General features: G+C 29.3%; 1 protein-coding gene across 45 annotated transcripts in view; it reads right to left on the bottom strand.

Annotated features, from left to right (window-relative positions):
* Positions 1-19423, bottom strand: part of LOC120776155 (sodium channel protein para) — a 48454-nt gene that overhangs the window by 18208 nt on the left and 10823 nt on the right. For 3 of the 45 annotated variants that reach the window (XM_040106706.1, XM_040106708.1, XM_040106712.1), the window contains 18 exons: positions 17860-17988; positions 16713-16804; positions 16328-16604; positions 15904-16213; positions 15032-15337; positions 12230-12292; positions 11336-11516; positions 11006-11214; positions 10796-10895; positions 10667-10735; positions 7914-8191; positions 7611-7784; positions 4926-5088; positions 4268-4455; positions 3914-4157; positions 2099-2310; positions 1553-2035; positions 1175-1348 (listed from right to left, as the gene is read on the bottom strand). In XM_040106706.1, the coding sequence (XP_039962640.1) occupies positions 1175-1348; positions 1553-2035; positions 2099-2310; positions 3914-4157; positions 4268-4455; positions 4926-5088; positions 7611-7784; positions 7914-8191; positions 10667-10735; positions 10796-10895; positions 11006-11214; positions 11336-11516; positions 12230-12292; positions 15032-15337; positions 15904-16213; positions 16328-16604; positions 16713-16804; positions 17860-17988 (3652 nt within the window). Of the gene's footprint in view, positions 1-517; positions 641-1174; positions 1349-1552; positions 2036-2098; positions 2311-3913; positions 4158-4267; positions 4456-4925; positions 5089-7610; positions 7785-7913; positions 8192-10666; positions 10736-10795; positions 10896-11005; positions 11215-11335; positions 11517-12229; positions 12293-15031; positions 15338-15903; positions 16214-16327; positions 16605-16712; positions 16805-17859; positions 17989-19423 lie in introns of all 45 variants that reach the window. The other 42 variants (XM_040106752.1, XM_040106740.1, XM_040106711.1 and 39 more) reach the window with 32 other exon arrangements.

The following is a 19423-nucleotide window of genomic DNA, read 5'->3' as shown; positions in this document are numbered from 1 at the left end:
TGAGAATACAATATTTGAGAAAAATTTCTCACAAATTAGTTGCAACTTTTCTTTCAAAGAAAATTTTATGTACAAAACATAAGTTTCTCCAAACTGTGGCAGCAAGAACAAAAATAATTTCCTGATCTTATTTTGGAAATATGTATATATTAATGTAAGTAATATGAAACCCTTCATATTTATATATCAAAAACTATATGCCAGGGCATGAAGAAAATACACAAATAGATACATACATATGTATGTACTCCCTACATTTTAAATTGAGTAAAGTGTTAAATCGTTTACGCAATTGCGAATATTGGTTAAACATATTTAACTTGTACGAAAAATATGGTAACATTCGTAGATTTATTAATGGTTATTACACAACAACATAAATATATAAGTTTTGAAGAATAGCATGTAAGTTAGTTTAAGTTAGAGTTGAACACGTAGAAGAAACTGTTGCATCACAACACTCAATTAGGCGTAGTACGAAAGCACTGTTTGGAATGCTTACTCAGCAACTACTTACTTTCATACCCTCCCACCGGGATACCGCACGTAGCGGTCGAAGTGCACGTAAAGTTCGCATAGAACGGAATGCCGGGACATCGTCGGCTCCGGACCAAACCGCGGCCAAATTGATGAGGGAAAGCTAATATACCGCGCATTTTAACAATGCATCAGACAGGTGAAAGTGAAGGAAGAAGCACATTTAATTTACTCTTAACATATCGTTAAATATAAATCAAAACGGAATTTCCTTATATTATTATCTATTTACACATTTTTTAAACGATGGTCTATTGGGATTTTAATTAATTCAAGAGTTTAAATAATGTTATACAAAAATTGTAATGCTAAAAACTTCAACAGAAATAAATATGGATTCAAAAGAAACTATTGTAAAAGCACAACTAACATAAGAAATTTTAAATGAATTAAATTATTTTTATACTTGTAAATATTATGTTAATTTTCTGTTCGTGTATTCAGTATAGAAATATTTGTCCGTCATTGAAAAAACAGTTTTCAGTAACAGTTTTTCTGTATTTTGGTAAGCAAATGTATATTTGTTTCGCACGTACTCATTTCACTTGTAAGTATTTATATGTGATATACATACATATATTTGAGTCCAAATATTCAAAATTATTTGAAAAAATTATTGGATAACGGGTTTACTTACCATAACGATGACGAAATCAAGCCAACACCATGCGTTTGTGAAGTAAACCTTGAAGCCAAGAGCTAACCATTTGATTAACATTTCTAAGAAAAATATAACCGTAAAAATTCTGTCCATATAATAAAGTATATCCTGCAGTATGGGTCTTTGTGGAAGGTGGACATCCTCTAAAGCCTGAATGAGATAAATTTATTCAATAAATTGAAAAATAGAGATAGATAATACAGCAAAACATAGACACACGGTAATATACCATAATGTGTTATCAAATTTATACAAAAATAAAAAAGACCATCAATAAATATGTATATACATGAGTGTATTGACTAGATTAAATAATTAATATATATAAATTAATTGAATTTGAAATAAACTTACCAAAGCTAAGCTACTCATCAATATCATAGTGATAACAGCTGTTTCAAAATATTTATTTTCAATTAATTGAAACGTTTTCAGTCGTAAATTGCCCCATCCTTGCCAAAAAGGCGAGTCCTCATCGCCAGCTAATATTGGAAACTTTTTGTAGTATGAATCAGGACAGCAGTCTGCTGGGTACTCGTCCAATATATCTGTTTCATTTGCTTGTATTATAATATCTCCGTCAAGTGGACCTTCTTCACATTCTCCATCTTCGTCAAGTTCTTCATCAAGACCAAGGTCTTCTTTGCTGGCATCTCGTTTTTCTTCACCTTCCATAGTTTCTGCACTACCTTTGTGGCTTTCATCTTTGAATGGTCTATTTTTATGGCTACCATATGAGTTTATGCTGGCAGTGTCGTCGTCCTGTAGGGACAAACCTCTATGGTTTAGCTCATGTTCCAGTCTATTATCTTGGTGGTTAATTGAGTTGCCAATCATCTGCATGAAATCGAACAAAGTGAGTATTATATACATATGTTATTCTACAATGTGGCATATTACCGTTGCGTTATTCAGATATTTGGACTTCTTCGTCTTGTTGTTTTTCATATCGCCATGTATAGTGAATTCCATACCATCACCAATTGCTACTTCTAACTGGTTTTGCTCTTTGATCCCTTTCTTGATAATACCATCGGCTATAATTTCATCCTGACCAAGCTCCAATTCGTTATCCCCATGTTCTGTAGATATACAACGACATACCCCTTTGCCTTCGCATCCATTCAGAATTTTCAATCGTTCAATTTAAGTAAATCAATTTTAATACAAATTTGTGTAAAAATGTTGACATGCCATTAAGCGATCGATCAGCGATATATGAACAGTGAGATGCGCATCATGGATTGCAGTATTGTGATGTTACATACATACATATGAATGTAAGTATATTCAATTGATTATCGAAATGTGAATATAGACAACACATTTTAATTTTTGCGTTTGGATAGCAATTCATTTTATGATGATGAGGCGCGAAAGATCGAATTATTTGATTTTTAATTGCATTTATATGTCCAGAGAAAAAAGAATTAATAAATTTTGAATACTATGTCAATGATTGATCTATATTAGTATACAACTTATTAAGCCCTGCAAATGTAGGAATGTAGATGTTTGTGTGCAATAAGTAACCATAAATAATACTAAATGATATTCTCTATATGTATTGTATATTTGTTAATATAACGTAAAATGTATGTGCATAGATCTCATACATTTATATATGTTAGTATTTAATACATATAATGTAGTACTATTTAAAAAGCAACTTAAACTAATAGGATGCAAATAAAGTTTTTTGGCAAGTTAAAATATATGAAATTGTATAATCAACTTATTTTTGTACTGTTACTACAATGAGGTACAAAAAAGAAGTATGCTGTTGTGCTTTCGTATTATAATATTAAGGGAATTTTTAAACATTAAAATTATTTATAAAATAAAACAATTATAAGAAGGGTAAAATCCACTGTTTTACTTTCAATTTCATAAATAATTTAATAAAGTACGAGTAAATCCAGACTAACCTAAAACATTATTGCAACTAATTTTAGCCATATTGAATTTACTTTTATATATTCATAAACTTAAACTGTTAGGTCTTTGTTAAGAGTTCCGATCAATCGATTACGCAAGGAGTATACTTTCAAATACAATCACTATTATTATGCTAGTTATAAAAACAAAAATAATTGGGGAATATTCAAAGAAATGTTTAGATATTTTTTTTGTAAAATCTTATTTTTAGATATTTATGATTTTTAGAAATTAATATAATTTCATCCGAACATAAATATAAATCATCTTCGATATCAAAGCAACTTTATTCACGCATTCACCCATTATATACAACGAAAACACGTTAATACAAGCTAATATTGATTTTCAACAAACAAGGGGAGCTACAGTAAAACCGCAGTTTAGTTTTTTTCTGAACATTTGCAATCATTAGATAATTTGCGTCATGAAATGTTTAAGAATTATGTGTATACATGATGAACATAATAGAGAAAATATTTATTTAAATTATATGGCCGTTATATTCTAAATCAAAATTACTTCACTCTACGTAAGTTACCTATGTATGCAACTCTGGAGAATATGATTATGTACGATATGTAATAAAGATAAGGGCAACCATAGTCATTTTATGCACATTTATTTATAATTGTCTAGAGTTTATACTATAGGCCTTTAATAACGTTTTAACTGTTAATTCGGATATACATTTCTTATAATTCATCTAATCGTTACTTCTGTTTACGAATACATTTCTATATAACAAGAAGTAGAAGAAAACATGTGGATAAAAACCTTCGCTCCAAATCCAACTGATCTGGTTGATCCTCTCACCTGATGGTTGATCACTAATTTGATTTGTCAACTTGTTACGAATATAATTGAAACAATTGGCAAAATTACGCTTTATCCATGCTTTGAAACGAGATATTCTGTTAAACGCCTCAACTATTTTGTTTGTATCATTGTCTGCCGTGGGCGCTGAGAGACTAGATGAACCAAAATTAGACAAAAGCAAAGCTAAGAAAAGATTAAGCACCTGTTAAAGATATAGAAAATACATTGAAATCAATTACTGTTATTAACTTAATTATATTAGGTATATTTGTTTCAATAAGAAGTCACAATAGGTCTTCCTTTTATACGTACGACTAGGTTTCCAATCACGACTGTGGCCAAAAAGAACGGAATACAGGATACATCTCCAACGTACATGCAATCCCACATGGACTCGATCCACTCACCACATAATACTCGAAATACAATCATAAACGAATGCATGAAATCTGTGAAATTCCAACGAGGCAAATCACCATCTGGGAATCGATCCTGATTGTCTATGGTAAAAAAAGAATTATTTGCATTATACACAAATTATATTGCAAACATCTAAAAATACTATGTAATTATTGTACAAATAATGAAGCTCGTAAAATGCGAAGGAAGAAATAGATTTGGTAAACATAATAAAGAGTGCAACAAGCATTATGTAAAACTCCACATGGAATTAAGTTGGTGATTTTGTATAAATTACCTTATTTTGCTTTCAAATATAAGTAAGTATAAGTATGTGTATACACTTATGTGTAACAAAATTAAAAAAATGTGAGTATATGATTATATAGAAATGCGAAAAAGTATGAATCACATTGTAGATATAAAAATATATATGTACATATTTAAAACGAAAATGGAAATGGAAATGTTTACCATTTAATGGAAAAAATAAGATGATTTTGATTGTGCATACATATGTGCTACGACAATTCCCACAACGAAAATCTCCACCTAACTTTTATCTACTTACCCGTATAGTTCTTTCCGAATAGTTGCATTCCCATTACGGCAAAGATGAAGATGATAATGCAAAGGACAAATGTTAAGTTACCCAATGCACCCATAGTACGACCCATAATTGAAATTAGCAAATTTAATGTAGGCCACGATTTAGCAAGTTTAAAAACTCGTAGCTGGTATTTCGAGAATATTAATTTCGATTTCACATATGGGATATATATTCAAATAGATTTGATATAAATCACAAGCCATACATTCCCAATGTGTTTTATGCGATGAATTGTGCAATTATTTGTTGATGAAAAATGTGCCGAAGAGGTTTCATGATAAAATATAGCATGAATTTTATTAGTAAGCCGGGCAAAGCATCAGGAAAAATATATTGGAATAATAGAATGATTATTAATAAACTGTTCAATTACTTATTTCTTAAAGTGTTGTTCTGTGATAATGGTAATACAATAAACTAACGCATACAGTATTGTATAAATGATTTAGTTAAATTTTTAAGTTAAATACAATAATTGTCCTAAAATAATAATAAAGATTATATGTCAATGATTATGTTTTTTACATACAAACATATGCATATTTATACCTTGAGACGATGTACCTATGTATACTTAAGAACAGATAGTTTGTTGTGTTGTTGTTTGGATAAAGGCACATACTAAGTGTGCATATTCACATGACTAAATTTAAACTGAATCGTCGAATAATGAATGTCGAATTTTTTCGCAATATCTTTATGCTTTGGAGGGTATATTAAGTTGGCCACGAAGTTTTTAACACTCAGAAGGAAAGGTCGGAAAATCTATAAAATGTATCTATATATGCATAAATGATCAGCATGATGTCTATTGTTCAGATCGGCCCATTATAGCATAGAGCTGCCATACAAACTTAGCGATCGGAATCAAGTGCTTACATGAAAAACTTTCTCATTTGACTAGGATATCTCACTTTGGCATGGATTATTGACTTGTTCAGATTCATATTACATCACATCGATGCGCGAGAGTCACCTAAACACTGGCCAGGCACAGGCACGCAGCTTCCTTTAGTGAAATAAAGCCAGCTGCTAGCCAGCTTTCCCTGAAGTTACCTTGTGACTTCCAAATCTCATCATGTCGAGGCAAGAGAGTCACTTAAATACAGGCCTGGCACGTTGCCTGCCTACATATGTATATGTATGTATATACATATATATAGGTCAGCTGCCAACCAGCTATATTGTTAAGTTCAGACTACTATAGCGAAAAGCTGCCATATACATTGACCGATCAAAATCAAGTTAATTTTTATTTGCCAAGATATTATCACGAAATTTAGTACAGATTATTATCAATAATCAAAGTAACAAACTCCAAATAATGTATATTGTTCGAATCAATATAGTATATGGTATAGCTGCAATAAAAACTGAACGTACAAAAAAAAAATTGAGATACCATTTTATGCTATAAGAAAGAAACCTGATTTTATAGCTTCTAAAATATATCCAAGGATTTTAGTCTAACTAATGGCTAATACTATGTATGGTATGTTATATCTCAAATAACATATGTGTTAATGGAAATTTATGAAATTTAAACAACTACCGGAATAACAGTTTTATAATATGTAGATACATTTTACATAAGTATATGCATGTATTGCTGCACTATTTGATTGTTTTCTTTCCCCAATTTTTTGGTATAACTTTTTAGAAAAAATTAGTATTAAAAATGCGGCTTGAATAAAGCAAGTAAAATCGTTCAAGCGGGTTCTTCACTTCTTGTGTAAGCTAAAAAACGTGCTCAAGCTTAAATATTAAAGTAGTTAATGGTAGAAATGTTAATGTTTAAGACATTCTTAACTTTTTTGATTACTCTATATTTTATTACTTGAGTAAAAAGTGATTAAAAGAAAATATTAAACGCACGTTTGTACATATAAAAACTGTTAGGTAAATTAGCAAAAAAGTGAATTGCAATATTGTTATTAAAGAACTGCAATTTAAAATTTAACGTAAGCGATTCCTTTTTGCTTGATAATTTAGTCACGCTCCTAATACCTGTATAGTTTTTGCCAAATAATTGCATTCCCATTACAGCAAATATGAAGATAATGATACACAGAACGAATGTTAAGTTGCCTAGGGCACCAACGGTACGGCCCATGATGGATATAAGTAAATTTAACGTTGGCCACGATTTGGCTAATTTAAAGACTCTCAACTGCAATTTATGGAATACATTATAGTTAAATGCAAAAATTAAATGAATGAGTGCATTATCATAGTTTTGTATTGTAGTGAAATTTTGTTATGTATTTTATTGTTTACAGTGTCCAAAAAAGTTTATAGTATTTAGTATAATAGAGTGCAAGTCGTAACTATGATTATGCCTCAATTCAATACTCAATTTTTACAAGGCATTTGTAGAATAGTTAAAGATACAAAGACTTTGTACTTTATTTAAACTATAAATATTTTACTACGTTTTAAAATTTCATTATCTCATATCTATTATATTTTCGTTATAATATTAGATTATTTTAGCTATATATATGTATATAATATACTACATATTGATCTAAAGGTTTTGACAAATTTGGCAAATATTTATAAATAACTATTTATATAATTATATGAAATGTTTATATATAGTATATATACTTGTATTTAATATATGTATTTGACAATAATTCTTACCAAGCGAAAAGATCTCAAAACAGAAAGACCTTGAACTCCTTCCAGACCAAGTTCAAGAAGGGAAAGTGCCACAATAATAAAATCGAATATATTCCAGCCTTCTTGAAAGTAATATTTCGGGCTCATAGCCATTAGTTTCATAGTGGCCTCGATTGCGAAAGTCGCAGTGAAGAACTGTAACGTAAATTAGTATTTTATCATTGCAGTCAATCGTAAGGATAGAACTCTTTGGCTTTATGTTACTTGATTTGCAATGTAAGTAATGTCAAAAACAAGATTAAATATTATATTATTTAAACTTACATAATTGCCGCTTTTCAAAATTTTTTCCATCTCCTTATTCATATCATGGTGGTCCATTGCCATGAACATTGTGTTTACAACGATACACAATGTAATGAAAAGCTCAACGAATGGATCAAAGACGATGAGCGAAACCCATTCTTGAAATTTTAGCCATACCCAGCAACAATCCCACACACAAAAAATGTCAATTCCTCTAAGTATGGCCTCTAGAGCTTTGTCCTTGAATGTGGGACCATCTTCATCATCGTCCTCTGTTGGAAAATAGTAAACAGAGACTGAACCATAAAGTTTCAGATTAGTCAATTTTGACCAGCTTTGACTTCGTCGATTTTAGGTGTCATTTTTAGCATTTGTAATCAATTATGTATCATTTATATTTCTTTTGATCGTTGAATATTTCGATGAAGCCATCTATTAAATTGTTTCAAAACAATATTGAATAGCAAAATGTGCGTAATATAAAACGTTAAACGTTTTTGCTCAGTTTAAGTTTAATGTTGTCTACCATTTAAACTAATTGGAAACTCATAAAAATGGAAAAGTTTAAAAAGTCTTGGTAATATATACATGTATGTATGTATAGATATAATTTAGACATGTTGTATGCAAGATTAGTAAAATTAAGTCCGTTCGATTACTTCATATTGTATAAAGGAGTTAAGTTTTAATGACAGTAATTGTGAGCGACTCTTTACATACAGACATACATATATTATATTTTTGTAATTTCCATGTTGTATTGCTCATTGACTAAATATTTGAAAAAACGTTTTTTGAAATCGTTATCAAAAATCGTCTCATTAAGATAAATATAACTTTAATGACATTTTACTTTCCGCTTTTTTTGTTAAAGAACTGAAACTTATTTATAATTATTTTTCCAATTAATTTTAAGACGATCTTAAATACAAGAAAACTAATAAAAGCATACAAATTTCAAAACTAAACCATTTAGATGGATAACTAAAAGTTTAAAAATATATTAATTATTTCCTTAATGCAACAAAAAGCTTCTGCTGTTGTTGTGATAATATAAATACATATGTGATAGAAAATCTTTGTAAGTGAAAAACTAATATTTTTAATTGAGAAATTTTATATTATTTGTTGAAATTACTACGAAAATATTCTCAACTAGTTACGTGTTCAAATAAATATAAACTCATGCGTGGTAGAATACTTAAGCTATCGAAATTCGGAGCATAGATTTAAATAGGCTATAAAGAAATAGTACACATCTTACATCACTATCGATCATGCAGCTAGGAAACTAACCAAACTACATCAAACTAAATCTAAATTAAAATATATAATTTTCAGAAAACGAACATTTTTATTTACCTTATATGTAAGTGTAGTGTAAAAATTAAATTCAACATTTAAAAAAATTAATTCTAACATTTTTCCACATTTAATTTAAAGTGTTTGCATAAAAAGTTAAAAGCAAAAAATTTTTATTGGTAAAAATCGTTTCATTTATTTCAAGTACATAAGTATGCGCTATCATTCTTTAATTTGTTTTCAACTACGAAAATAATGTGATTAGCTTAAAAATTTTGTGTCTCAAAATATTTAAATTGCTTTCAGCATCACCGTAGCAAGTAAAATAGACGAGTCAAAGAAGTCATATAGTTTATAGAAGGATTCCATAATGTATATTATGTATATAAAAATGTTACTTAAATAAAATATATAAATCTTAATGAATGGAAATGACAAATAGGTTGTATATTATGTTACGAGAGAATCAATATTTTATTAGAATGAAATTTATGAAAAACAATTAACTTTGATTTGGATCCCTTTATCTGCAATATTGTTATAATTATTTATTATACATACATACATATATTTTCTGAGACTTATATACTTCATTTTATAACAAAAATGCAGAAGTTAAACGTCATATGCAAGAATGTTAAAGATAGAAAAAACGATTACCGCTTTTCTTACAAAACATGTGTTTGTATGATGAAATCCATTACAAACATCTGGTAACAGTTGTCATTATACTAGCACTCTCGTACTTTTTGGATAATATATTCAAATCAATTGCAGCATTACCAGGTATGTATAAGTAATTGAAACCAGTAGTAAATTAAAGGAGTTCGAAAGAAGCATGCCAATGGCATTTCCAAAGCAATTGCAAATTATATTATATTTATTGTATGTACATTTTATTATAGGCAGGCGACAGTGTTGGACTGAATATTAAAAGATTCCTGTCACTTGAAATTAGTGTGACATTAATTATAATGGTGGAAAATAGGCAAACAATTATTTTAAGTTAAATCATCTTGATAAAAATGTATATCAATTGAATATGTATATGTACATATATATTTATATATGTAAACTAATACAAGCATACGCAATTAGACAATTTATTTTAGTATAGAATATTTTGGCAGCATAAAAATAAATTTGTACATTTGCAAAGATATCTAAAATAAATTGTCCAAATAAACTGCTGTGGATATATGGAGGATATTTACATAACAGTCCAATCAGTAGAAAACAGTATAATGGAAAACGCACACGAAAACACACACATATAAACATACATACATACAACACATTATTTAAAATTTACTTCTTTATAACAAAAATGTTTTGTATTTACAATTAAATGAATTTAAGCGTAGGTATGTATGCCTTTTGAAAATAAAACAATATTATCATCAAACTATTAATTCAAAAAAAAAAATATCAAAATAAAAAATATCATGTTTTTGAAGTTATTGTCTTACCACCACGGTCACTAGCACGACTATGCCGACCAGCGGCTTGCTCTATGATATCATTTAAAACCATCACATCTGCAATTTGAGTTAAATATTTGATTATAAGAAAAGGAAAATATATGTATATAATATGACCTTTCATGTCGACGACTGTTTGGTTTTGGACGGGCTCTATAAAAGGATTGTCGTGATGTTTTATCTTTCCGGTTTCGTCGGTACATTCAAGGCCCATTTCCTGAAACGACGAGTGAGAGAAAAAATTCAAACAAATTAAATATATGTATATACAATATATAGGGATACACATTATTTCAATATTCATATATATTTAATCAACGTAATTACAAAGTCTCGGTGTGATTCCTTGTGATTTGTATCGACATAACTAGTGCCATTTGATGCACCTGCTGACTGGTTACGCGTATTACGGCTTCTTAGTTTACTTTCTTTAGTCATCGTGCTGACACCCATAGCCACCATACCCCCTAACAGATCGCCATGTGATGTATACGAGATTCGTGATTGATGCGAGGTATATGATGAATGTCTAGAACCTGGAATATTTTACATCCATAAATTGAATGACAATTCAAGAAAATATTTCATAGACTATTAACACTATTAATTAAGGTTTGAGAAATTTTAATTTGATATAAATATATTAATATTACTAACCTAAATTGCCATAATATACCGGCACAATAATAGCGCCATTCTCTTCGGACATCGGTGTTACTGCGTTCGAATCATCGGCATATGGCAAATGCTGTTGCGCATCCTGATATGTTGACAGTACAAGGGGTTTTCGATCACTCCCAGGAATACCGAAACGACCTCGCCCATTTCGAATTGTGTACTAATAGTTAAAAATGAAATACATGCACGAATCATGAATAAGTTTAATTTATTTTACCTAGGTTTTTTTCTATAATATGTACATATTTAAATTTGTAAGAAAAAGTTGAAAAAAACAACTCTTTGAAACAATGATTATGAAAAAATTAAATGCGAAACCTAAAAAAGGTTAAACTAGTTAAAAAATAAAGATAAAAATCATCATAAAACATTTTAAGCAGTGTCAGTACAAAACTAATTATAATAAACATGGAGAGACAGCCAGTAAGTTTACCAAGAGCTGTTATTTATTTTTATATTGATTGGTCTATTAATTTCTTGCGGTAAATATGTATATGAGTGATATGGGAGTGTTATGAAAATCACATGAATAACATGGGCATCAAACAGTACAAATATGGTTACAGATAAACAATTATTACTAAAAGATAATACATCAGTTCGTATACAAAGATATTTCACATATTACATACATGTAATGATTTTATTTCTTTTAGAAAAGTTTTTATTTTGTATCAGGTTTAAATTATATCGACATTGACTAAAACTTTGAATTTTTGATTCAGTTCGTGCGTCTAACTTAAAATATATGGCTTAGTATTCGTACGGTGCGTTCAGGAATATTATTACGAGAATGATCAGGTGCTTATGTTTATTTTTATGTATGCCCCGTATTCTTTAGCCGCGGGGGTGGAGTTGATTAATAGCGCTTACCTTATGTGAACTACGTGATCCCCTGCGTATGTTAAACGGTGAACCAGGTAAGGATAAGGATGTCTATGTTTTGTAACAAATAAAAGTATATAGAAGAAGAAATAGAAAAATATAAGTAAATAAAAAATTGTATATTCAAACTATTTCATATTATTTCCGTGTTTTCTTGGATACATATCAATCTAAGATTTGGTCATTTTAGGTGCATTAAATTTATGTAGGAAAAATTTGAAGTAAATTATATTTAAAATTGTATATATATTTTGTGTACTATGCTTTTAGTATAACAGATTTAATATACATTGATATAAGGAGAAACAAAACCAAGGTTAATTTTAGTGAAAAAATAATCAACTAAAGTTATGTACATATGTATGTATATTTTCTATATGAGAAAATTAAATAACAATGCATTTAAACATACTATATATTCTTCGCGAGTAAAAATATATGATCATAAATGTTTGGATGTTATTACACTAAGCATATTAATGTGCAAATACAAATTATTATATTATTTTAGAAATATTGAAGAAGGAGTACACAAATATGTCAAAAACTTTTAAAATATGATTTTTATTTTTTTCCTCACAAAGTAATCATTTTATTTTGATTTTTATTTTTCGCTTACAAAATAAGAGTTATTTCATAATATTTTATTTATTGCTCACAGAATAATAAGAGTTGAATAGCAAGCTTTTATTTAGTCTTTTCGAATTGAAAGTAATAACGGGAGAGTATTAAAAATTATGAAATAACTTATTTTGCAAGCGAAAAATAAAAATTAAAACTGAAAAATAATTATTAAACATGATTTTTTGCCCATTTCCTCATAACTGTTACGGTCCCTGTTTTTTCTTTTAATTACAAATATCAAAACTGCGAGCATGAATGTATAAAACAATGGGAGAATGAGAAGGGTCGGGTTTGTTAGTGCATAATTGTTATAAATATAATATTTAAATATATAGTTATGTATCAGAAGTGTCCCAATCGGGCAAAGATATTTGATATTGAATAAGTTATAGGTATATTATAAAATTATTTTTATACAACAAGATTTACACCTACCTTCAATAATGATGGACCAAAATTCATTTAATTTTTATTCAAAAAAATTATAATGAAAGCTTTGCAGTTTTTAAAAACCATTTAAAATTTGTAGAACTTATTACAGCTTTGTGATATGAGAAATATTTTGACCCAAAAATGCATAAAATATGATAGCGCTAAGAATCGAAGCTATTTAGCATTATAGTGGCATTATTTCCAATCATTAATCAGATAAAAAATACAGCAATTCGGGGAAAGGCAAATTAAAGGGTAACAAAACGTTTATATTATCAGTATTATACGGGTAAGATTTAAAAGCGTTAAGTTTAAACATAAATAATTACATTTAGGAAGAAAGGGTTTCAAACTAAATTTTGGTATTTAGTAGATTTACTATGTTGTAGGCGTAAGCTGATATTAACAGCAACATGTGTAGGCACTAAACTGGCTACATTTATAGTCAATAATAAAGCATTTCAATTGCGTACATACCATAACCTTTTTATTATTTGTATCCATAAAGCTTAAAATAATTTCTATGCATGATAAGTATATATGATATAAACATACATATATATAGATATATGTAAATACATATGTATATATGTATGTCTAACTTGTCAATAGGTTAATGTACCTATCTCACAAATCATTAAAGCTACATTAACTACAACTGAGGACAAGTGCTTGCCGCACTTTCACATACAGGGGAAAACCTCATTATAACAATAATCACCACCTAATTATATAACTTTATGTCACTCATGCACTTCAGAAGCGTTAAATTTGGCTGAACAAACACTAGCCGCTTGTAGTTGAATTTATATGTATGTCAGGAACTAATCGACCGATTTCAACCAAATTCATGAAAGCGGGCGAAATATGAGAACAACAAAGCCTACTACTCTTATAACACTATTTTACATTCCATGTCACTCTTTCACTTTACAATATTTAAATCAAGGACAAATGAAAATATCGGAAAAATTTGCTAAATTGGGCCTTCAAGGTATAAAAAACTCTTTCAAGCTAAATACATAAACTTGAAGGACGGTTACTAGAATTCAATGGGCTGCAATTGCACAAATAGTTCATGAGATTTTATACAGTATTGTTTAATCAATAGCTAGGGCTGGAATTACGTAACTGTGTGTAAGATTAAGTTACATTTTTGCAGTATAATCTTTCAGATTTCTAAGTTTGTATTTACCTTTAAGAACATAATTAGACCAATGAGTGGAGAAATATTTCGAACACCGCGTTCAACAGTTCAAGCTATCGCTATTGTACTACTAAACATATGAACAATTTTTCAGAATACAGTTAAAAACCCACTGATCTTGCATCCATCTCCTCATCAGTAATCTAACTTGCCACTGAATTATATAGATACTCTATTCTCGTCATTTGAAAAGTACAATATAACTTTAAAAAAAACAAAACAAAAAAAAGCATTCAAGCAAGCATTGTACATGCAATCCGTTAATAATTATATAAATTTATATAAGGAAATGATACTAGTTATTTTAACAAAATATAATCGAATTTACATCTAAGGGTGATTGATTCGAATTTTTGTACAGCGTTAGAAATTATTAAACTACAAAATAATATAATATACAATAAAAAATATCTGGATATTTTATAATAAAATTTCGAATAATTTATATAAAATAAAAGTTGGCAAGGCGGAAAGAAAAGCAAAAATAAATACATTTTAAGCAGATCAGCCAGCTGTAATATACTTACCGTGCTTACTTTTCTGACTTTAGTAGCGGGTGCTGTGGTAGGTGCTGGTTGTCTTTGAATAACGCTCACCGACTCCGATACAACTTCAACGCTGCGAATCGACATTTTCTCCTTATTGTTGTCATCATTCCCTTTCTCGGCACCAACAAAGAGCTCATAGCTAATACACGAATATGTGGGACTTTTCGCCAGTTCCGGATGCAAGGCTGCTTCGGCCGCTTCAGCTGCATCTGCCGCTGCTTGTGCTGCTGCATTTGCTCGTTCTTCCAACTTGGCAGCTTTTGCTGCCGCCGCTTCTTCTGCTTCCTACAAGGATATATTAATTGAGGTTGAAGGGTTAAGCCTCAGGTGCGTTTGAATATTTCAAACTGCGTGCTATGCAAATAAAAATTAAAGCCACCAAAGCCATCAAACATTGTTCATTGGACGAAGTTGAAGAAACCTTTCGATTGTCCGAATAATAAATACCTTTCGCACATGCACATTATCTTTTTTTTCAGAAAACTAAGGTACTCGTTAGTTTGTTTCGTAATTTAATCGGATTCTTTCAGTATCGTAGAATTGAATGTGTTCACGTGGGGTTGTAATAATTATCATATATCGCAAATGCTGTTATATGAAGAAACTCATCTCATACTAACAATGTAATATATAATAATTGATATTATATCACAATAAAAGTTAATACATACATTTATAAAATCTTCCGAAGAAAATAAAGTTTGTACAGTAGTTATAACAAAGGCAAAACAAACCACTCAACATTCAATGGGTTGAGTAAATATTTCCACTCTAATCGGCCTGCTCGAGCCTGGCCGCTCGGTGCCAAATTAAAATTGAATATATTTACTCGCATGCATGGTACTACTTACACGAATCGCCTCCTCTTCGGCAGCCTCTTCTTCTTCGGCCTTCTTTTGTAATTCGTCATAAGACATGGCAACAATGGCCAAAATCAAATTCACAAGATAGAATGAACCTAGGAAGATGATGACTATAAAAAACAGCATGTGCCAGGGACCAGCCGCTCTAAGAACGAGCTGGTACAAATCTTCCCAAAAGTCCTGTGTCATTAGACGGAACGCCGAGAGGAAAGCCCAACCGAATGAATCGAAACTGGTGTATCCATAATTTGGATTAGGACCAAAGCCTTGCAGACAAACGTACTCATCACTACATTGCCTGCATATGAATAAATGTTTAAAAATATTTATAGAATAAATGTATACCACTATATTTATTTAGCTATGTATATATGCATATTTTATGCATATTTTATCGAAGGTATTAACTCACCCAGCACCAGATATGTTCCCACAAAGGGGGAAGGAATAACCATCATCCTCTGAATACCAATTCGAACTATTGCGATTATGGTAGTCCCAGTTTTCATCAGTCAAATTTCCCCATGAACCATCCAAGGGAAATTTTTTAATGCACTTCTGTGTTAGAACACCCATGTAAATTTGTAGCCCCATCAGAGCAAATACTGACAGCGAGAACATTGTTAAAATTATCACATCACGCAAATTTTTTACAGATTCGATGACAGCACCAACAATAGTCTTCAAGCCTAAGAAAATAAGTATATTAAGAGTAGAATATGAATTGAATAGAATGGTAAACATATAGATTTCCCAGATATAGCCTATTGGAAAAGAAAGTAAATATTTTTATTTACCTGGCACGATGGCTACTGTTTTAAGTGCACGCAATACCCTAAAGGTTCTCAATGCTGCGAGGTTACCTAAGTCAATACCCATAGTCACATAACTACAGAAGAGCATCGAGAGCGAACAATATGTATTATAAATGAAGGAATAAAATTAAAACGCTTTATTAGTATTACGAAAAAATGCATATTTCTTCTATGTAATATTTATAAGTGAGCTGCTGTATTCAGTGATAATGCCACTTACAAAATTAAACGAAGAGTTCTGAAAACGCTTTGGGTGTTTATATGTGAACATAAAAGGAATTGCTTTAAATGAGAGTATATATACAATATAATTTTTTAATTAATGTGTGTAAATGTGTATTTTAAAAACCGATGCGGTTTCTTGAGATGTTCATAACTTTATTTAACTTCAAAATTTGTATTCACTGCAAAAGCAATGAGCAATTACACATATTTATATATTTTTACAATATTTTAATACTTTCAAAATAAGAATTTTTCAAAAGTTTTAAATATTACTTTGCTCAATCTAAGATGGATTTCTTATATTTCAATAAAGATTATAAATTAGATCAAAGATTGCGACCGTATGGTGTAAAAACTAATGAATATACATATATTTAATTATATATGCGTGAGTAATGATTATATGCGACTAATGATAGAACATGCAATACAATTTTTTTAGCAAATTACGAACTCGATGAATATCGGTCTTAGTTTTATGTATTTTTATCTATGATGATGAAGTTTTAGAATAATGTGTATGGGTGTATGTATGTAGGTATGTATGTTCAAGTAATGAATCTACTCCGGTTGTCTAATACTTTAGTATTGCGTCGGGAAAAAATATATTAAATATGTCAAAGTGCAAACGAAAAATGAATGAAATTGTATTTAGTAGTTAGTATGAAAGTGATGTATGTGTGTGATTATTTTACATTACAGAAAATATGTAACTCCGGCTATACATATGTATACAGTATGTATATTTAATACAGATAATGTAATTAATTCACAAAGAAAATAAAGTGGAATAAGCATTTCTAAATATAAGTAGTTAAAAAATAAGTAAACAATTAAAATAATACTAAAATACACTATGATAGTTCAACTGAATATATATATATATATATTGTTATAAACTCACGCTAAAGCTATTACTACGAAGTCCAGCCAATTCCATGCATCTCTAAGATACGTAAACGGGCATAAAATGAAACCTCGTGCCATCACTTTAACAGCTGATTCAAATGTGTAGATTCCGGTGAATATCACCCTAAAAACGAATTTTTAAATTTTCTGTAGCTTCATATTAAATGTGTCACCTTTGGTTTATAATTATTATAAATGCGATATTTTAATTTCTTTTAATCGTTTAATCTTGACTTAAAATTACTTACAAAGTACCTATTTAAATGTAATTTATATAACATTTTTTATCATTGTAATTGTCAGTAACAAAATGTTTTATGGAAAAAATTAGTTAAATAAGATATGACTTGTTCCTAGCATAATAAATGTTTAGAAAAACTAGTTGCATTTTATCATCATTAAAATGACGAAATATTTCAATTGTCAAATTATATGTTTAGCTAATACCTCTAACAAATATTTGCATGGGAACTTTCAGCACATTAGGTTAAATACATCTATTCAATTATATAGATATTTTTATATGTTTGAGCTGATTCTGGTAAAGACTAAATTATGAGTAATAGTGTTCGTATACATACATATGTATATGTAAATACCATATTTGTCATTGTATTACATCTTTTTCGATCGATAATAGTACATTTTGAAATTGTAATTCACGTTGTGTTCTTATGTAAGTACATACATAAGTTTATACATACTATAAATATCTATAATTAAAAGAGCGCATGAAGTCGGAATTCGATCAAGGTATTTTCCAAAGCTTCGATAAAGTAGTAGTAAATATTGTAAGTGATAATTGATAATGTTCTTCTTACATGGATTTGACTAATTTAGTTTGTATTTGATGGCGACCTTTGCCTTTAGCTGAAATTGCAGAATATTTTCTTCAATAGCAGGTAATTAGTAGATATTTTATAACTGCAAAAAATACAGTATTTTTCAGGTCCATTATTTACTTCAGGTCCACTTGTTTATCCGCAACTGCTAGGGTACTCATTCAAATACAAAATCTACGATGACAATATTGACATCAGCTAAAAAAATGACGTTACTTTTTCGCCGCTCTAATACATTAAATATGAACATACATAATTTCTACGTAGATAAATACATTTCTATTTTTTTTTTGGAAACATAAATCATATATTTGTTTTACAATTCAACTACTGTTTTTTGCATCTAGTTGGTTAGAAAACTGTACAATAATACGAGTATATACTTTTATTATTTGCACACTACTACTAAGCTATTAAGGATTGATTTTTAATTCGTATTTTATGCTGTATATTTTATATATACATTATATATATATATTTTATGAAAGTCGACTGTTACAAAATTTTACATTTATTTGTTTTATATAGTATTGCAAGTGTTCTCTTACGCTGCCCAGTAAGGGATCATTTTTAATATTTTTACTATTTACAGTTTAATTAAATAAAAGGATAGCTTAATGGGATAACTTTTTGGTAAAGAACTTGAATAATTAAAAAAAAAATATATACGTATGTATTTATATATTTCCAAGCCATTTAAATTGCTTTAGTATATAA

The sequence above is a fragment of the Bactrocera tryoni genome, chromosome 4 (genome assembly GCF_016617805.1).
Source record: "Bactrocera tryoni isolate S06 chromosome 4, CSIRO_BtryS06_freeze2, whole genome shotgun sequence".
Classification (NCBI taxonomy): domain Eukaryota; kingdom Metazoa; phylum Arthropoda; class Insecta; order Diptera; family Tephritidae; genus Bactrocera; species Bactrocera tryoni.
Note: the sequence above shows the minus strand (reverse complement) of the source record. Positions and strands in the feature narration are given on the sequence as shown.